This window comes from Oculina patagonica, chromosome 8, assembly GCF_052425735.1.
Source record: "Oculina patagonica isolate OP01 chromosome 8, crgOcupat, whole genome shotgun sequence".
In the NCBI taxonomy this organism is placed as follows: Eukaryota; Metazoa; Cnidaria; class Anthozoa; order Scleractinia; family Oculinidae; genus Oculina; species Oculina patagonica.
In genome coordinates this window covers 24,969,068-24,990,555 of record NC_135765.1, presented here as the reverse complement: position 1 = coordinate 24,990,555, position 21,488 = coordinate 24,969,068, and the positions used below count along the sequence as shown (strand labels likewise).

Sequence of the window (21,488 nt, the reverse complement as noted above, 5' to 3'; positions counted from 1 at the left end):
AGCGCCACAAGACAAATTTTCACAAATTCTTCCCTATTGCTGACTTACGTAGATTTCAGTATTGATACTTAGCTTAAAACACGATTACAACAAAGCCAGTGAGGTACTTGTTTATGTCGCCGGAGTATCAAAAATTGGCATTATGTCTTAGACAAGGTGGGAAAATCCTTAAACCTTAACGGGTGATCGACTTAATCCAAAACCTTAACGGGTCCTTTCTTGCACAAGACGGTAATATATGTTTAATTGTAATTGCAATTGGACAGATTAATCGGCGGTGTGATCTCTGGTAGGTATTTTCTTTGACTCCTAACCATTAACTTTTCAGTAAGGTGCGTAGCTCAACTAATGGTGTTAAACTTCGGACCGGTTTGTTGCTTTGTCTCCGAGTCGTAAGAAGGAGAATGAGTCACACTATATCGCCAGGCACGATAATGGACGATTTGAATTTAACAACCGGGCGTCCTTAGAATATTTACTTCCATCCTTATTAGGAAAACTGTAATGATAACATCTGACAAGTGTGCTATCGGCAAGAGATGAAACTCGCTAAAATGGCCAACTTTTTTTCAACTTTTGATATGAATACTTAATTTAAGGCTCATGTTTTCCAAAGGTAATGAAATTGGCAACAATGCGCGTGTATCCTATCAAAGTAAAACGTTACCCTTTTCCCCTCCACAAAACCCTTCCCCCGGCCTTAACCCCCGATTCCCCGACGCATAAAAAGTTTGGCGTCTTATTTGCTTGAGCCATCTTGCGTCACCTGTCGAATCGGATGCTGTTTATTGTGTCATTAAGGAAATAATATGTTGCAAGAATACTCAAATTTTATAAAAGCTTTACAAGTGTTTCAAATTTTACATCACCCATATAAACGTTCCGGCTGGTGCAAATTATGCAAATTACCGCTTCCTAATTTGCATTGGGTCGTCGATCGTAGCTTAGCTAAGGATACTGTATTTTTCAACGTTATGAATTTGTCTTAAGCGTATGGTACCTATAGATACTAGCCTAACGAAATATTTACATAACTCTAAATGATTCGTTCACTAGAATCGATTAATAATTTTGCGTGACTTCCATATGATCACCCTCAGTGATTCACTCAAGACTCATTTGCATTGCATCATTGTTGACATCACTATTCCCGAAATATAATCTCGCTGATGCTGCATTTTAGCTTCAATTTTCTGCATATAACTGAGAACCCGGGTTGATAATTCAGTTATTATCACCGAACATCCAAAGGCATAGATGGATTTCGTAACGGAATTAGTCGGAATTTTCAACGAACACTGGTTTACGTTCGCCATTGCTTCGATCGTTGGTATTGTATTATTTCACTTTGGAACAAAACATTCTCGTCAGCTCAAACCTTACAGTCATCTACCAGGACCCAAACCCTGGCCGTTTTTAAACCGTTTGCCGGATACAATCAAGTCTAAAGGAGAAATTTATGTCACCTTCGACCGGTATTACAAGAAGTATGGAAAACTCTTTGTTATGAGCAGCACGACAATTTCCTTCGTTGTATCAGACCCAGAGATGATTAAACAGATCTTGGTGAAAGATTTCGATTCATTTATCGACAGACCGGTACGTACATGATTTCTGAGTTATATTTGTATATAGTTTTCTACCTCTATTATTCATCTTTGTTTATTATAATCATTTTTCTCTCGTTTGTTGGTAGCCATTCATCAAGGGAAGTTTATTCCTGCTTATATTTGGCTCTCCTCGGAACCTACAATTTTGTCTTTCTATTCTGTGCAATTACTTTTGCTTAGAAACTGCTTTTGCAATGGATTTGGAGGCGTCGAAAGTTGTCACACCACTCACGCACGTACAGCAAACGTGCGTGACTGCTGTCAATAATTTGGACGCCTCCTAAGTCCAAAGAAGACAAAGAAAGCGTGCGTGACTGCTGTCAGAACTTGGACGTGTCCAAGTCCATAGCAAGCCTGCGTGACTGCTCTCACAACTTTGGTCGCGTCCAAGTCCGGAATTTTGAAAGCTTCTTTTTAGTTCTTTTGTTAGTTTTCAGTTTATTAATAATTCGGTTTGCAAGCAGAAACCACCGTCATGGCTGGAAAGGAACTGAAAATAGATAAAGAGGCCTAAACTTGGGTGTTAAGGGTGCGTTTCTTTGGGAAAATCCAAAATTGGATCATTGATCTCAGATCAAACGGATACTTTGCGCCCAAAGAAACGAAGAATCCGAAAACGGATTTTTTGCCATGACAACCCCGTAAACACATTTCGCCCAGAACATAAAATATCAGCACAAATTTATTTTTCGTCGAATGTATCCTAGCTAAAATAATTTAGGCATACAAAATCTTTTACAAAAACCACACGTCGAAGTAGATCTTCTTTAGTGTTAAGCACAATGTGGCGAGAAAGCATCTGAGAGCGAAGAATGATTGCGAAATGATCAGTGCAAATTACACTCGTGACAATTTCAAAAGGATACAACTTCCGTAGGCACACACTGGCTGTTCTAGAAACCTGTATCCCGTTTAAAATGATACTACATACCTATCTGAAGCTACCGTTTCCTTTTATCGTGAAATATTTTTGTATTTTGATCGAAATAACCGCCTAAAACTTTCCGTATGGCAGTGTTTACAAAGAGCGAACCTGTATTTTCACAGCAAAGACCGCTGGACCAAGGTACTTTTTTCGAATCCTTTCCCAAAGAAACGCACGGATCATGAATCCTAAAAATCCGGATTCAGATATGATCTGATGTATCCACTCGAAGTGTGGATTCTTCAGATCATTGATCCAAGATTAATCCATTTTCGCATATAGGTAAAGAAACGCAAAATCCGTTTTTGGATCAAGAATCCGGATTTGGATTTTTCCCAAAGAAACGCATCCTTAAGCAATTCTTTTATAATTAATGACGTCACGCAAGAAACTATACTCTCGTGTCAACTGCTTATTTTTTATCCGATTTAATGTGCTCTTTCAAGTAGCGGGGATGGTTAAAATTTTGGAAGTTTAATATAAATTATCGAAATAAGAAAAGTCATTCGGTTTCGTATTCTTGTCACAATTTTCAAATCAATTCAGTCTTGTTTGTCAGTCGGTATCAGCTCTTGTTGTTCACAGCGTGACGTTGGAGAAGTAGGAATAGTGAAATTGGGGATTACGGAATGGGGCGATAGCGATGGAAATGCATGAAAACGAGAAAATGAAACGTTTACTATAAATCAAAGGGCACTTAGAGCCAGCTCATTCTTCTGCCTCTTTCGGGGGGGGGGGGGTGGGAAGGGTAGGGTTTGGGAGTGGTGGTGGTTAATGGAAATGTACTGGTACAGTTCACTTAAGTCAATTACAGTCCCGTGTAAAGTCAAAATCAGATACGCATGTGAAAAGAAATGAAATCACAATTTCACAACTTCTAAAAATGGTGCAACGTGAATCAAGTTGCCGAGCTGTTTAGACCTTAGGGACCCTAAACGTATTTTCACGTATTTTAACACGCGCTGACACAAGCGATCAAATCCATTGAGGCAGCCGGAAGTAATTTTACATGGCCCCATTCCCCGCTACGTAAAAGTCCACAAGCAGTTATTTAAAAAAGAAATAGTATTTCGTTTCCGGATCGCGGTACGGTAAGCATAATAAAAATATAAATAATAGGAAGAGAAGATTCTAGGTCGAGAATCAGTATTACGCGGAAAGGAATTGCGAAACAGTCAAGTTTTTTGCATGCATGCACATTCCTTTACCCTTCCGTGCCAGGAAAAACGAGACATCCGAAGACATCCAGTCTTGTTTGCTCTTCTTAGCGCTATTATTGATGGAAAATGTAAAGTCAACAACAACATAGACAGAAAAGCTAGAATGTTTACATAACAATTAAACACGGAAAGGGCTTTCACAATATTTTTCACCAATACATCGCTTCTTGACAAATATAATTTCGATATTTGAAGAACATGTTTTTACTGCTAAAACGTGTGGAGATTGTGGTTACGAGCTTTCTTCTGGTTGGATAGTGTGTAAATAGTTCATATCTTCCACGAAGCTCAGATACACATGTGAAAAGAAATGAAATGAATATTTGTTACCGTTTTAAATTACTGAATTGCGTTTTGAATAACCTTTCTGTCAGCACGCATCCTCCGGGCAGTGACAATCATTGTTCATGGATTGAGCAGCGAATGAAATTTGAGAGAAAGATGCGCACGAACACGTCGTGTAAAACGGATGACGTGAGTCACGGGAAATGAGATTACTACAAAGAGAGTTGACGTGGCTTTATTTTTGGTTCATTGTACACATAGAGAAATGCGTGCGGGTGAACATCAACTGCGTAACGTCATAAGTTAATTTTTGAATGGCTCTTTATCGTTTTACTTGGACGTGTCCAGGGTTCTTAGAAAGAGGAAATTCAATAAAAACTATACATTTGATACATTTTCGTTCTCGGAAATATTAGCTGTCAAGCTACTCTAAATTCGAGTTTAAATAAAGTTTTATTATTATTATTATTATTATTATTATTTCGGCGACGTGCGCAGATCGTGCATTTCTAAAAAAGAGAGTTGACGTAACTTAAGGTTTATTTTTGGTTCATTGTACACGTACAGAAATGCGTGCAGGGACGCGTGCGGGTGAACATCAGCTGCGTCACGTCACGAGCCAAAACCAACTCTACTTCAAACATACCAAAAAAATTCCATTGATTCTATATTTTAGATCGCTCTTTATACTTTCTGTTGGACATAGACAGATTGGGGTCAGGGCCGAGGACATGTTGAGGGGTCTCAGAAAAGAAAAAAAAAAATGAAAATATATATTTGATAATTTTTTGTAATAACGACACGTGCGGGTTGTAGTCGTAGTTGACGTAGCTTTAGTTTTGGTTCATTGTAGACCAGTAGTTCCGAAATTGTCATTTGATGTTAATTTATTTATTACACAAAACAATGATTTCACTTCTTTTCACATTTGCATCTGAGCTTCACTGAAGTTATTTTTGGCGTTACTAAGGGGGCAGGGGTAGCATATAAAATTACTTCCGTTCTACCAGTAGTTCCGAAATTGTCATTTGATGTTAATTTATTTATTACACTATACAATGATTTCATTTCTTTTCACATTTGCATCTGAGCTTCACTGAAGTTATTTTTTGGCGTTACTAAGGGGGCAGGGGTAGCATATAAAATTACTTCCGTTCTACAACTTCCGTCCACACAATTTTTGTACACGCAGACTTCCGTCAACATATGTTTCACTTCCGGTCCACACAATTTTTGTACACGCAGACTTCCGTCAACATCTGTATCACTTCCGGTCCACACAATTTTTGTACACGCAGACTTCCGTCAACATTTGTATCACTCTATTACTCATTCTGGAGAATGAGCTAAAAATAGGGCCCTAATGGATCCGTGTGTTCTGCTGGTATAACGTATCAACATTGATAACTGTCTTCCGTTTTTCGGCTAACACCAAGATAATTCGTCACGCAAATTATAAAGTCATTTGAAACCTTTAAAAGAAGTAACCCTTGTGCATGCAAAGCAACATGCCAGCTACCGCTGCGTACGTCACAAACCACAATAAGGCCTGTTTCAGCGCGTATAAATAGCAAACGTGCATAAACAATCCAATACATATTTTTTTTTTTTTGTCGATAGCTCGTTATGGCGTATACAGGGTGGGATCTTTGGTAATTTTTTTATTTCACGTTAGCTAACGGGCGGTGCGGGTTTATTTTCTTACTCCACGGAAAAAAAGGCTGATAGCGTATTCGTCGTCGTTTAATAGCAACCGCTGTGTGCGTCACGAGCCACAACTCTGAAAGCAGCCCAAAACCGTCGTACACACACGTACAAATCTGGGCTCCTCACTGTTACACTCTATTGTTACAAATTGTCCATTTAAAAACACTTTTTGTATCAGAAACCAATATTTTTTTATTTTTGTTTATTTTTATCATACAGACTAGTTGATTGTTAAGATATCAAATTTAAATGATAGATATATAGAGGATAATACATGGTTGCGCCGAGATCTGAAATTTATCTTCGAGTGAGCATAATAGCAGCAGAACACGAAAACACTACTACACATCCCTTAGTCCAATAAATGTAAGAATACTCTGGCTATTAAAGAAAACAGCAACAACAACAATAAAAAGTTCATTTTGTGGAACATAATGGGCAAGCAAAGAATGTTTTGTTTATCGACCTGCTTCAGTTTTTTACCCATCGACATGCTTGTTCAGAACAGTTTTTGGCCTTGTCCAAACTTATGTGTTCTCCTTTAAAAGGCATACTTAGTCTTTCCATACTAATCCGTGTTCAACACCACCGAAAATGGAGCAGTTCCTAAACGATCTCCAGCGTGAATACCTTCGAAAACGCCATTTTTCTGTTGCAGTGTGAAAAGCGAAAAATATGCTTTTTGAAAACGTTGACGTCACGATGATCATCGATCAAGTAATGTGCGCATACTCAAACAGGACCCTGGGATGTTTCGTTATAACACAAGGTTGTGTCATTATGTGTATATGCACAGTCAAACGACAACAACGAGCCAAATTTCTGTTTAACATGGCTTATGATCCTGTATGAAAAACAGAATTCTGCAGGACAACTTACATCAGTAACATCTTGTTTTTGTTTCATTTTAGGATTTGCTCGAGTTTCCTCCACCGCTGAACAGTCTACTTAGTGTCGTTAAGGGAGAAAAATGGCGACGTATCCGCAGTACGCTGTCGCCTTCTTTCAGTGCTTTGAAAATGAAGCGGATGGTGCCTCTAATGAACCAGGCGTGTGACACGTTTATGAAGAAACTGGAGAAAGTGGCCGATCAGGATGAAAGCGTCGATATTAATGAGTAAATTCACTTCGCTCATATTTACCACAGTTACTACTATATTATCCGCGACGATGAAGAATGGTGAAGAGAACAGACTGACTGAATGGTTGATTTCTTATTTACTAGTACTTGCTTGTCAGCTGACAGACAGACAGACAGACATACAGACATACAGACAGACAGTCAGACGGACGACAGACAGACAGGCAGGCAGGCAGGCAGGCAGGCAGGCAGACAGACAGACAGACAGACAGACAGACAGACAGACAGACAGACAGACAGACAGACAGACAGTCGAACGAATCGACAAATGACTGACCGCCGAGCGACCGACTGACCAACCAATCGACGGTAAAATGTATAGATAGGTAACAACCGACTTTGCTTTCTTGTGTACCAACAACCCTCTGCTTAATATAAAACACAACGAGGTAAAAAACGTGTAGAGATGGTCAAAATTACTAAATCGAATTGCACTGATCGAGCAATCTATTGCTTGGTTGCTTACTTGCTTAACTGATTGTGGTCTTTAATGCTCAGTAAAAGAGTTAAAATGGACGTTTCTCTCTATCACAACTGCCTTTGCAACCTAAAATTAATAACGGTACATGGGCCAAATCTCCTTAAAGCACGTTCAGCACGTAAAACATAAGACATACTTCTTTTGTTGTTTCTCTCGAAGGTATATACGAACATTGACCTTTGACATAATCTTGTCAACTGCCTTTGGTGTCCAATCAGAATGTCAAACTAATCCAGATGATCCTACGATGGTCCAAGTCCGTGATGCTCTTCGGTTCGGCCCGGTTGCGCTGACAATAATTGCTCTAGGTCTACTCCTTCCATATGGTACCAAATTGATAAAACTGTTATCTCCGTGGCTGTTTAAAAATTTTCAAGGCGTTAAGAATGTCGCGGACCAAGTTATAAAGACATCAAAGGAAAAAGCAGAGGGTACGGAAAAGGTAGAACCATCTCTTAATTTCGGCTGACTATTTTGCTGGTACTCCAACAAGTATTGAGGATAAACCTGTCTCCCCTTAAGCTCGTAGTAAGGATGGTTTTATAACATATCTTTTGGATAGATATGTGCCATCACGGCCATTACGGGTCTTCTAGGGGTCTTCTGCATGTTCTTCTGTGCAATTCTAAGTATGGCGATAGATCCTTTCCTGTCTGTGCCCCGGCACTTTGAAACGGTCTACCCGACCATCTGAGACTGACAGTAGACTATAAATACTTTAATGCGGATCTTAAGACTTATTTATTTTGAAACTGTAAAGCGCCTTAGAACTTTTATCTTTTGCGGCATCAAAGCCATCGCGTTCCTACGTTTGCGGCAAGGAAAGGCGTAGGTACTAGTTAGGTAACGGGGTGTAATTATCAACCAAGTTATCATTTATCAATTACTCTAGAGCGCTCGTTGCATATGAAATGGTAGATAACTAACAACGCGCGTATCGCCGAGTTGGCGATAACGATCTCATATCCAACAAGCGTGAGTGGAATGATTTTTTTATTAAAATCGCCCAAATAATTGTAATATTTTAGCTCCCAAGCTGTTTTCGTTGATGCGAATTGGCTACCAAATTTGTGGTCAATGGTATATGAGCTCATATACCATTGGCTCTCGACCAATCAAAACGCAGGAACTGCAATATACCATTGCTAGTTTTTAATAGTTCTCAATATCCACTGCATGGCTATGTCATTGACATAACCTGGCCCTTGGGAATGGTGTTACATATATCAATGCATGTTAAATGTAACTCTCACAGGTTGGAAGTATTGGCATGCCCTTCCTTTTTGACATTGATTTCGTCTGAAAGTTCTCTTTTCTGTTCTCTTTTTCATTTAGAATTTGCTCGAGCTCATGTTAAACGCTGAGACAAGAGGCAAAGGGCTCAGTGACGATGAAATTGCTGCCCAGTCCATCGGTTTCTTGCTAGCCGGCTCTGACACGACAAGCGTCACCCTAAGCCTAACGTGTTTCTTTATAGCTGCCAACCCCGAGGTACAGAAAAAGCTTCATCAAGAGATTGACAGCGTGTGTACTGACGAAGAGGAGATGCCGTCCTACGACACAGTCAAGGATCTGCCCTATCTTGACATGGTCATTGCCGAAACACTCCGACTCCATCCTGTTGGTAAGTATCAACACAGCTGACTTAGTGTTGATTTATTTTTCCACCCCTAGTAGTGTCACGTAAGACCTTTTCACGGTACATCATTTAAATGCGACAGAGACATCGTTGCATACGAAACCGCAAACAATTCGACTCGATACTCACAAACTAACTTTCAAGTGTGGATTTCAGCTGCAATTTTAAGTTACTTTCCTGATATTGTGAATTTGTGGAGTGCTTCGCATTGTAGTACAGTGCAAACCCTGCCTTATACAATCACGCAGTTAAAACGACCCATTCGTCGTTACAGCCAATTCCTGGGCCTCAACAATATTTCCGTCAAGAGACCCCCTAAAAACGCTCATAAAAACGCGCGGACAACTTCAAACCCAGTTACTTATATATAATTCAAACCCAGCATGAACAATAATGTTAGTACTTATAGGGTTGAAGTTTGCAAAAACATGGCAACAGTATTGGCTGTATTGTGTTCGCAAAGTATTGAGGTAAAATGTAGAGACGCCATCTTTTTTTCCATACGGTGGGTTGTATTCAGGGATCGTGGTAACGGGGTTCCAAAGTGAAGTAGTATTGTTACTTTTAACTTCATACTGAAACGAATTATTTTCCGTTTTAGTTCCTTTTCTCTTTCGCACGTGTACAAAGGACTGTAAGGTGAAAGACCTGATGATTCCAAAAGGAGGACTCGTCTTCATCCCAATATACAGTATTCATCGGGATCCCACAATCTGGCACAACCCAGAAAAATACGATCCAGAGAGATTTACCCCTGAAATGAAGCGTTCACGTGACCCCTACTTGTATCTGCCATTTGGAACCGGCCCTCGGAACTGCATCGGGCTGAGGTTTGCACAGATGGAAATGAAGCTTTTGCTGGCAAGGATCCTGAAGAAATACAGCCTTGAGTTGGCAACAGACACAGTGATCCCGCCTCGTGTAAAGCAAAACATCACTCTTGTAATTGATGGTGGGGTTAATCTGAAAGTAAAATCACGCTTCTAATGTGACTGTAGCTGACTTTAAATCCTTCAAGCCATGATTTCAACATACGAACACGTCCTTACACTTCATAACATGTTACATAAAGTTTACTTGGCGTTCATTTGAACCCGGCGTTTATTCAGGACGGGCGTTTATTTAAATGAAATGATAATTTTTTACCGTTTTTAATAGCCAATGGACGGCAATTTAATATTGCGCATAGTATAATCCAACGTATGGTAATTTCAGTAAGCTTTTTTAAGAAATAAGGTTAAAAGTGGGCCTTCAATTTTCGAAGAAACACATGAGTTTAGGAAAAGTTAAATTTTTTTACGTACAAAACTAGAATGCAATTCAAATGGTATGTAAAGGACAGGAGTCGCTGCCTGTTCTTTATATAATGCAATGCAATGCGATCAGTTTATTAAGGAGTCCATAAAAGGTTATTTCATCCTTAATTTAGAATGCTTCACTCGTTTAAGGTTACTACACGCTACTATAGCTCATGATTCCACTATGAATGATGTAATCGTACAGTAAAAGTACTGATAGCCGGTTATTGTACTGATATACCATAAAATTCTGGTTATAAGCCCCCCTGGTTATAGGCTCATCTACCTGGAAACAACAACAAAAAATATATCCCGTTATAAGCCCCTCTCTGCCGGATGACAGTACTGAGCAGAGCTTAATGTTGCTTTAATTTATTATGACTTTGTAACTTAAAAACGTATTTTGAACAACACTGCTGTGGCTCGTTTCGAAACGTTTTATTTAGTCCGTTTATAAGTCCCCATCCCCCCCCCCCGGATATGAGCCCCTCCTTTATAAGTCCACCCAAAACCCCTTACGAAGTTGTATAATGCCAGGGCTTATAACCTGAATTTTACGGTAGTGGTATTAACATTCAGTAAAATATGGTATACAACAATTTGCAAGAAATCTAATTTACATTTTTATTATCTGACTTTTTTGGACCTCCGTTGAGACAATTAAGACCTATTAAATGTACGTGTTGCAATTAATTTTTAGTTACTTCAACTTGTGTTCAACGTTCAGTGTAACATTCACTCTTCAGTGACTCTTTACTTAGCTGATGCAATAATCGAAAGATCGTCAGTATAGGAATAGTGACCTTAAAACTGTAATTTTCATTCACATTTCTTAACATACTCGTCATTTACAGTCTCGTCTCTCTTGTATACGGACGGCGAAAGATTGTCCAATTGGGAAATCTGACTGTTCGGCACCCTTTTACACGCCAAAATTAAACTGCAGCTGTTGCCTGTGAATAGTAAATAAAAGAAACAAGATTGCTGGCTTTCTTGTTAAAGTTCACAAACATCGAAAGGCCTCAGTGACCGACCTTATGACACGAGGTAAAAATTTTACGTCCTCAGAATAACACGACGGATGAAAATAAAATCTAGTTTCTCGCCAAACTAGCGCACGTTTTTTTCGAACATATTTCAGTGCAAAGTTCAGAGTTTCGCTTCCTATTGTTTACAAACAGGCGAAGGGCTGGTAAGCAAAGGTTGTTCTTTCTTTATCATTTTCGTTTTTCTTTATTAGCCGACATCTAGTTGCAGGAATAAATTTGTCCTATTTTTTTTTTAACTATCAGTATAGAAAAATATGTTTCTTTTTATTAAATAAGCGCATGCCGTGCTAAGATAATATTTCCCCAAAGTTTCTCTTGCTAATGACCGAGCGAAATAAGGTCAGTAATAGAAAAACCGAAAGCGATATTACCTGAAGTGGAAACATGTTCGAGTTACCGGGGGCTCGAGTTATAAGGAATGAACTTTTATTCAGAGATTAAAACAAACTCGATTCTTTTTCTTTGCTGACGTTATTTCTTTCCGACAGGCTCTGAACATGCATGAATTCTTCTTCTGCTGGCGTCGATGGATGTGAAGACTTCACGTTACCAAAGGTGCCTCAACATTTGCCCCTCTCTGGTCACATTTGGCTTGTTTTTATAATCGTTGTCAATCTGCTGTCATTTTCATTAACCGTATTGTTGAATGTTTTGGTTATCATTGTGGTGAAAACGCAAAGACGACTCAGGTCCAATGCCAACTTTTTGCTTGCCTGTTTAGCAGTGACAGACTTCATGGTCGGACTGACAATCCAGCCTCTCCGCATCTATACGGATACCATTGCATTAAAAGGTCAGACAACGAGTGGCTTCTGTATTCTGTCAAAATTGAAGGAAATGCTTTTCTTTATTTTCTGGTTTGCATCGTTATTCCATTTAGTTTTGATCAGCGGAGAGAGATACTTTGCCATAAAGCGATCCTCCAAGTTTTCTCAAAGGTCTTTGAGCTTTCATGACAATCTACTTCGATCCAAGAAAAACTTTTAGTGAGCTCACTATTATAAACTCCTTGATTAAAATAAAAATGGTAGCTTACCTAAGCGATAAAATTAAATAAGTACAACAGATCACTACAAATTAAACCACCATAGCCAGTCATTGCGTCTGTTTCTTACACAAACATAACTATTAGAACTTTTTTTTACCATCGAGTCAGTAAACTCTCTAGTCAATAAGTCTTATGGATGGTTTTGTGCACTTTCGACCTTTGTCTGCTCAAACTGTTTGTTCAGACCATTCGTGTGCTTATGCACATGTTGGGCTGTTCACTCGGCGGTTCATTCTGATCGTTGTTGCAGTTTTTCATCCGCAACTTACATAAACACTAAAAGCCGAAATATTAAAACATGCTGAGTTCCGAAACTTTTTGGTTTTAATATCATAAATGGCATCCCACAGCGTTGGAACTATTCCTTCGCTTGAAATAATCAAACAACAACGAGCCAATACTGACAATGCTGGGTATATGCATTGTGGCAAGTATTCCTACAATCGTCGTCTGTCAAGTGGTTGTTTATCGCGAGGTCCGTCGACGCGAGGAGCAAATCATTTCTCATCAAGTGTCCTCGGAGGCCAGAGAACAATTTAAGAAAGAGAAGAAAGCGCTGAAAATAACAACCATGATAATATCGGCAGTTTCTGTATGCTACGTACCGTCACTGATCAGTAAATTTGTTCTGGAAAAATTGCTGGACAATGCAACATCGGTCACTATTGAATTTCAAGTTCTTTCAGTTTGGACGGCAGTATCAATTTTTAATTCCCTGGTCAATCCGTTGATTTACACTGTTAGAAAACAAAAGGTTCGAGTGGCTTTCATTCAGTTTCTGTTAAGGAAAACTCTTCAACAAGCAGAGGAAATTGAAAAAAGGCTTTTTGGATCACCGCGTTCTCAAGAAGGATAACAGAGAGATCGTCCAACACAAGGCCGAGGTAATAAGGAATTGGCTGAAGCTGTTGAGATGGACAATGTTACCCCACATGTCCCAATAGAGGGAATCGCACTGCAAAATGAAGATGTTGAAGCTCAAGAATCGTGTCACATTGCAATTTTTTGGGGCAGAACAACAAGGAGAAGTGATGGTGCAACACAAGTGATGGTGCAACACAAGGCCGGGGTAATGAGGGGTTGGCTGAGGCTGTCGAGATTGACGTTGTTGTTCCACATATCCCAAGAGTGGGATTCTTACTGCAAGATGAAGAGTCTAAAGCTCAAGAATCGCGCGACATTGCAATTCCTGAGGCAGAACAACAACGAGAAGAGTCCATTCCACTGAGAAAACGACGACAGAAAAATTGTGGGATTTTTACTGCAAAATGATGAGGCTGAAGCTCAAGAATCGCACAACATTGCAATTTCGGAGGCAAAACAACAACGAGAAGAGTCGATTCCAAGAGAAAACGACGACAGAAAAATTGTGGGATTTTTACTGCAAACTGAATGATGAGGCTGAAGATCAAGAATCGAACAACATTGCAATTTTGGAAAAAGTGTGGGATTCTTACTGCAAAATGAAGAAGTTGAAGCTCAAGAATCGCGCAACATTGCATTTCCTGAGGCACAACAATGAGGAGAAGAGTCGAGTCCAATAGAAAATGACGACAGAAAGGAAAGCGAGGAAGACTTCAACGATACAACTCAAGATGGAGAATCTGCCTCTACAGTGATGACCTCGAACACGTGCACACACACAACCCGTGCTCAGGCTAGGAGGACAAATATGACAAACTGCCCTGTGTTATTTTACGTTTTTAAGTACTTCTGTAGCCAAGGTTTGCACCATCCCTGGTTGAGAAAACTTCGTCAAGCTCCTTCTAGATTAATCACTGTTTGAAAAAGTATGTATGTGAATATCTAATTATGTAACCTTTATTAGATAAAAATCAACTGAGACTGTAAACTCCAAATTCAAATTTTAGAGCCGTTATTTTCCTTAGATTATAGTACTTGGCCTAAAGACGACTAGCCCTGCTGGTTGAAATATTGGCCAATAAATTTTGCATTTCTGCCGTAGTGCAAAAGGTGTGGAAGGGGGGGGGGGGGGTGGGGAGGAATTTAGCGAAAGAGAATTGAATTCAAGCTCGCCTCACTTCCATGTCGGAATCTATGAAGAAATATCCTAGATGACGGGAAGTTCTCCAACCGACCGCTGGGAGATGATTATGTCCCAGGGTACATAAAATCATTTACTTCTTGAAAAAATATCCTGTTGTACCCTGACGGTCTTTCGAAAAGACGATTGACCATTTCAAAGTACGTAACTTTTACATTTTCACTCTCTTAAAAGCCAATGAAAAATACAGCAAGTCTCGCAATCACGAAATGCTCGGACTTGTACCACGGTGAGGCATAAATTAGTTAGTTTTTTAGAAGGATAAGAGCTTGAAACATAATCCTACACGACGGCCAGTAAAACGACTATCATGATGGAAGTCCATCATCTCCCAATAATCCTGGTAAATTTAAGAAGAGTCGATGTTCAACAATCAGGGAAATAAAGCCTTATAACTTAAAGGCCGAGACACAATAGGCGAAAAATCGCTGCAACATGTCACGGGGACAAGTCGCTGCAACATGTCACCTCGTGTGACATGGTGCATTTTTGTGAAAAGCTTTCTCTCTGCGCGATCAATCGCACGAATTCACACTGGTTTAAATTCATGCGACTGATCGCAGCGACAAAATGTGCGAAAGCAGCGAATTCGACGAATTGACGAGTAGGTAAAGCGGGTAGAAATTACAGCGTTTGTACGGGAATCCGACGGTAAATATCTTTAACAAAAATTGTATTCTGGGCAACTTATGAATTGTAAAGTTAAGATACTAAGCAAAAGTTTTTATTCATCAAGTTTGAAGGATGTAGCGGGGCTAGAAAGTATTCAGTTACGTTTTTATTTTCCCATACATTTGTCTATATTTTTCCCGCAAACCGCGTCCACTCACCGAACCGGAACGTAAATCTGCAGAGAAAATACAGACAAATGTATGGGAAATTAAAAACGTAACTCAATGCTTTCTAGCCCAGCTATATCCTTCAAACTCGGCGAATAAAAACTTTTGCCTAGTATCTTAACTTTATAATTCCTAAGTAATCCAGAGTAAATTTTTGTAAAAGATATTTGCCGTCGGATTCCCATAAAAACAATGTAATTTCTTTACCCGCTTTGCCTTCCCATCAAGATGGCGTCAAAAACCGTGATAAGGCCTATTACCTGGAGTCAAATATTTCCCTGTCCGGCCCCTCCCAGTAACTCAAAAAGTTCTCACTTTATTTGCCACATCAATTAATTTCAACGCGTACAATCGAATTTTTCCGCGTTTTTGAAAAATTAGCGGAAATTTCTCTAGTCGGTATGAACTATCTAGGGATTTGGTAGGTATTAAAGGAGTAGTTGTATGCTAATTTCTTCATCTTGGTGTTCTTCTCTGGAGGCGACTGAATTTTATTCGTGTTGGTAGTTAGTTTTAGTCTTCGTTGATCGTATGGGAGAACAAGAAGGAGCTAGTGCCTCTATTTCGCCGGAACTAAGTGCCATTTTAGATCACAGAGAAATCGATATTAACGGCAGTCAACACTCAAATTCAAGTCTTCAGACCAATTTGCTTAAAGCACAGTCAGATTTACGGCCCAGATTGCGTCGGATCTCAACCGACAACTACGTCTTTAAGAAGAAAGGAAAGTTGTGAACAATTCACCTTGAGCCCTTGAAAGTGGAAATTTCCTAATACAAGGAAGAGCTGAATAGAGGTATTTCTTTGATTATACATTAATAGACAGAAGATAATTAAATTGGCGGATAAACCTGAATTCGGTTGGGCGACAGTCAAAATGTCGACACGGATGATTTGGCTCGGCGAGGCCGACGCCTCAGAGATTAAAAAAGGGAAAAAAGGCCTGGTGTTAGGATTAAATCATTCAAGAAAGAAGAGATAAATCGCCCAAAATTTCCTCTACTCGCCTTCAACTTTTACGCTCCTGGCGGTTCTCTCTCTTTCCTTCACTTCTTATTCGTCCCCAATCGTCTCCTTTCTCTTTTTGTTTCGTGCGGTACGTGTTTGTCATTCAACACTAAAATAATTCTCTTCAGCATCTTGATTATGAGCGTCAATATCGGGCGTCCTTCGTCATCTACTTTTTCGGTCTTCTACTTTTCTTTTCCTTCCATTTCGTTAATTACCCTTCTCGGGACTTTCGCTTTTCGTGGTTGTTAGAAGTCATTTTCCCTTCATTTCTTTTACTTGCCTTTTATTATTTTATCTCTCTTTCTTTTCCCTTCTTTCTCTTTCTTTCTTCCATCCTTCGTACTGTCAATTGTTCTTCACATCTGTCTATCAATGGGGGCGCTGCCGTGTCTCCATCGGGGTCTTTCGTCCACTTTCTTCTGTTACTTTTCTTGGGCCTATCTGGTTAGTCGTGCTATACGGGTTTTCTTTCCTGAGCGATCAACTATCTCCATGTTTTCTTCATTCTCTTCCCTTCGTGCTTCCCTACCTCCTGGGATCACCTTTTTACTCCCCTGATCGCAATCTTTTTTCATATTACTTTTAGCGTTTCACATCTACGCTCCTGTCCCGCCGCCTTCACACACTCTCCACGTCCCACTTCCCTTCTCGCACTTCCCCTTCTTGGCCGCTCGCTCGGGGTCTTGTCTCGGCGGGGGTTCTGCGGTCCCCTTTTCTTTTCCGTGCTCGCCGTGTGCGGGGGGTTTTTTTGCTTGCTCTCTCCGTCTGTCGGTGCTTGTTCTTTTTTTTTTTGCGGTCTCTTGCGGGCTCTTTTCGGGGGGGGGTCGGTGCGGATTTCTGTCGGTTGTGTTGGTGGTGGGTGGTTTTTCTCTTGTGTTCTCTCTGGGCGACTTTTTTTTTTTTTTTTTTTTCTTTTCGTGCGTTTTTGCGTGTCCTTTGTTTTTTTTGTTTTTTAGGGGTTTGTCTCTGTGACAATATTTATTTTTTTCGGGGTTGCGCCCGTGAATGGGACCATCTGTGCCCAAATTTTAGGGGCCTTTTTGTGCGCCCGCGAGTGGGGACCATCTGTGCCCGAATATGTTAGGGGCTTTTTTTTTGTGCCCGGAGAATGGGCCATCTGTGCCCAAATTTTTGGGCCTTTTTGTGCGCCTGAGGATTATGGGACCATCTGTGCCTGTTGTCAGGGGCCTTTTTTGCGCCCGAGATGAATGGGACCATCTGTGCCCAATTTGCGGCTTTTTTGTGCGCCCGAGGATTATGGGACCATCTGTGCCAAAATTTGCCTTTTTTGCGCCCGTGAGATGAGACGTCTTGCCCAAATATTTTAGTGTTTTTTGTGCGCCCGTGGATTTTGGGACTATCTTTGTTCAATGTTTAGAAAAATGAGCGGCCTTTTTTTTTTTTTTCTCCCAGAGGTGGGGCCTTCGGCCCGACAGGGTGGGCCTAAGAAGTTCAAGACTATGATCATGTTTCCTGAAGGTAGGGCCTCTGCGCCCAAGGGTCGGGTATAGGACCTTCTGTGTCCGTCCGGGACGTAAGTTATATTTGCGTCTGATGAGTTTTGGACCATCTGTGCATGATATTTTTTGGCTATTTTTTGCGCCCAGAAGTTGGGTTATTTTGCCTGTTTATGTTTTTTGTTCTTTTTCTATTTTTTTTTCTGGTTATTTTTGCGTGGTGTTTGATCATTTTTATTTCTTTTTTGTTGGTTGTTGTTCTTTTTCTTTTGTGTGTCTCTGTGGCTTTCCTCCGGCGGTCGCGGCGGTGGTCATCCCTGCCGGTTTCAGGTGGGCTCGTCCAATTTTTTTCCACTCCACCAACTCTTCCTTTGCAGTCTACCTTCTCTTTCCTGTCGTTCTCCTTCGTCTTAAGTTGGCAGTTGCCGACGTCTCTCTCCCTAGTCTTCTTGGTCAGCGCTTCCCAATCCTGAAACCGAAAACGAAGAGGACCCATCGCTCCGGAAATGATAAGGCGCTTGTTATTCAGATTTCGATAGTGTCCTTCTTTGTGGGATCTGGAACAGGAGCTCTAAGTCTTATAGGTTATGCTGAATTTTTTCGTTTCTTGGCTTTACGCCATAGAGCTTGTGACATAAAGTTCTTCCTACTTTTGTGTCCATATTTCTGTCGTCCAAGACAGACGAATTCCGTGGGGGCTAGGATTACAATCGCGAGATCAGACCGGAAAAACTTGTCCTGTGAGGCCTTAGAGAAATATCGCTGCCGCAATTTCTTGGTTCCTTTTGCTCTCTCTCTCGGTCCACTTTTCGGCACCAAGGCTAGTCCTGCTACTGCCAGGGGATCATGGACGCTTTTAGGACATCACTGACGTTTCCTGATAAGTCTTCACAGTCTTAGGACCGGAGGAGCCCCTGCCGCCAATGCAGGGATTGTTGATAGACTCTTTAGGACACGGTCGTTAGCAAAGTGAAAATGCTAAAGATGGATACGTTAAAGATAATTTTGAATCTTTGATCTCGTTCGAATATTAGTATTTGCGAGCCCAGCAGGTCGGAGAGTACTATCCATAGGGCTGGGGTTTTTCCTCTGCGTTACCGCTCGGGCGCGGTGGGTTTTTTCATCCTATGGACGCTCGTTGGTACTTTCCTAGTTTGTTTTTGTAGGTTCTTAAGATATTTGACTCCTTGTACTTCTGCAGTCAATAATCCGTGCGGCCTCCAGTGAGCACACAATAGCAAATAAGTTGTGTTTATGGTTTTTTGTTTTACTATTGCGCACGGGTGGATTATATTGAGTGAATTTAGACGAGAGTTCCAAAATAACTTAATTACAGAGTCTGGCACAAACAGGGACAGCGGAACAATTTTCCAAGTGGGGGGGGGGGGGGGGGCTGACTAGTGACTTGAAGTGGGGGGGGGGGGTTAAAAGACTCTTCTCTTAGTAAGTCTTTTTTTTTTCGGAAATTCTGAGGGGGCTAAAGCCCCCCCCCCCCCCCCCCAGCCACCCAAGCTCCGCCGTCACTGACAAAGGGTTGTTTAGGGTAAAGAAAATATTGTAGACCAAAGCCTTTCAAAATAATGACCTTCCTCTGGGTTAGGATGGTTATCTAGGAATGATACAGCCTTAATGTAAAAGCTTTTTGGATGCTTCTTGATCATGTCCCGCGTTGCAGCGAAACAACCTCCGGGGCAAAAATAAACGAAACTTGGTGGAGGAAAGCCAAACAGTTCCGTGAAAAAATCCCGCAAAGTCAAATTAGCACGACGCATTTCACCACTTCTCAATATCTTAAGCCACTTGCTTGAGTAGCGAATTTCTTCCCACGACGTAAAACGTCTGGGTTTTTGACAAGTAATGTTCAGTGATGTCATGCTTTTTATTTCATAAACGTAATCCATTGGAGGTCTTGTAAAGAATCTACAAGGAAGATGCCTGTTGTCTGCCTGTAGGAAAATAGTTGTCTCTGGCAAGTTGTCATAATTGTTTATGATGTGGTGCAGGTAAGTGTGACTTTCCCGGCCAACGTTAGGTAACCTATCCCAGGCATGCAGTTGTACGGGCGGAGGCTGAAGATCGTTGCCCTTGTGATAGACATGAGCGTTACTGGCTATCGGTGTAATCCAATCAAGATTTTCGTTATAATGAGCAATCACAAATTCGTAAGAAAAAACCCGACCAGTGTTTCGCCTGGAATTTACAAGGCTTGGGTCAAAGTAAGTTTCCTCTGGAATTCCTCTCAGCATTCTGTCGACGACTTCAACACCTTGCATGAACGAGTGGTCTTGGTTTGAAACTTCATATCGCCAACCTCCAAACCGACCACGTGAGTAGATGCCTTTAGACTCCAACCAAGGCTGGACTTTGTCCAGAATCGTTTCTCTGTTGAGAGTAGGAACCGGATACCCGTGTTCCAGCCGTCGATAGTATTTTGAAACAATCATGTCTGATGTAATGAATCCATAATCTATCAATGCTTGAAAAGTCGCATTAATTAAATTGTCCTTTCTCCAGTATTCTGAATTGGAGTTTTGTTTAGGTTCTGCCGCCTCACACATGAGTGACCACTGTTTTCTAGGCTCTGGAACGTGATCGTCTGAGTAGCTAGAGAATACTGTTAGCCGATAGAATGGAGAGTCTGCATCAGGAAAGTACACCCAAGACTTGTGTGAAAGCATCGGTGGAGGTTGACCAGCAAGGCCTATACCTATAACATGAGTGCGTGAATAAACTAGCTGGGATGCCAATTTCTTCATCTTCCCTAGAGACTCGTCCCTACCAGTTATCATATTGACAAATATGTCGAGCGGTGCTGTAGATATTACAGTGTCAAACGTATATTCCTGCACTAATTTAACCGGTGTGGCCCTCTCGACCGTTACAGACCTTGTGTCGATATTCAGCTCTATGACTTTATTATAGAACTTAAACCACTTAACAGGAAGCCGGTCAGCAATGGCTTGCCATATTCCACCAGTTCCTTTATACTTCGGATATCGAAAGAAGTTATTAGGTCCCCATGCTGAATCTTTCGGTGAGGTTTCATTGCCATACATTTCAATCTTATGCTTTATCTCACTAATATTAGGAACTGCAACACGCTCGCCAACCCAGGCAAAGTTCATTTCAGAAGGATCAACCGTCCAAATTTTTCTATTGTACTTTCTCATAAATACTTCGCAAAGACCAACACCAAAGTTAAGGACAAGCCACTGGTCGAAATTAACAGGCTTTCCTTTTGTCACATTATTTGCTGCAACGTCCTCAAGCCCCGATAGGCACTTTTGCTGGTCCACTCTGTCCATAACCTCGATATTGTTTTGAACGGGGTAGGGGATAAATCTTCTAATGCCATCGGATCCCTTCATGAAGGCATACGCAGCTCGTTCTCTCCTATTCCAACTCTTAACAGTCCTGTTAAGGGTGTCATCAAAGTAATCGTAGTGTGAAAATATCACATGTCCTCCCATGTCCCAGAGGAATCCTTGATCATCTCTCTCAGATGAAGCAAGCCCACCTGGCTTGCCATTTTGTTCGAGGATAGCAATCGTTAGGTTAGGAAACTTTTTGTTCAGCTCAAAAACTCTTTGAGCAGCGCCTAGGGCTGTTGGACCTGAACCAATGATGATAATGTCGTATTTGTACTCATCGTTACTCTCGGTGGCAAACTTCATGTTGGGAAAAATTTGAGGATAACCTGAAACCAATAAATA

General features: G+C 40.8%; 2 protein-coding genes across 2 annotated transcripts; one reads left to right on the top strand and one right to left on the bottom strand.

The window, feature by feature from the left end:
- Nucleotides 1-1,139: 1,139 nt before the first annotated feature.
- On the top strand, nucleotides 1,140-11,411 carry LOC144662771 (cytochrome P450 3A2-like). Its single transcript, XM_078523672.1, has 5 exons — nucleotides 1,140-1,599; nucleotides 6,659-6,864; nucleotides 7,529-7,811; nucleotides 8,705-8,993; nucleotides 9,610-11,411. The coding sequence occupies exons 1-5, from the start codon at nucleotides 1,258-1,260 to the stop codon at nucleotides 9,993-9,995; spliced, it is 1,506 nt and encodes a 501-aa protein (XP_078379798.1). The 5' UTR covers nucleotides 1,140-1,257; the 3' UTR covers nucleotides 9,996-11,411.
- Nucleotides 11,412-19,304: 7,893 nt separating this feature from the next.
- On the bottom strand, nucleotides 19,305-21,413 carry LOC144664392 (uncharacterized). Its single transcript, XM_078525503.1, has one exon. It carries the CDS (start codon nucleotides 21,243-21,245, stop codon nucleotides 19,314-19,316), a length of 1,932 nt encoding a protein of 643 aa, XP_078381629.1. The 5' UTR covers nucleotides 21,246-21,413; the 3' UTR covers nucleotides 19,305-19,313.
- Between the last annotated feature and the right edge of the window lie 75 nt (nucleotides 21,414-21,488).

Coding starts and splice junctions, on each gene's coding strand:
- LOC144662771 (XM_078523672.1), top strand. CDS start 1,258: ATGGATTTCGTAACGGAATTAGTCGGAATTTTCAACGAACACTGGTTT. Junction 1,600..6,658: donor ATTCATTTATCGACAGACCG/GTACGTACATGA, acceptor GTTTCATTTTAG/GATTTGCTCGAGTTTCCTCC. Junction 8,994..9,609: donor ACTCCGACTCCATCCTGTTG/GTAAGTATCAAC, acceptor TTTCCGTTTTAG/TTCCTTTTCTCTTTCGCACG.
- LOC144664392 (XM_078525503.1), bottom strand. CDS start 21,245: ATGGGAGGACATGTGATATTTTCACACTACGATTACTTTGATGACACC.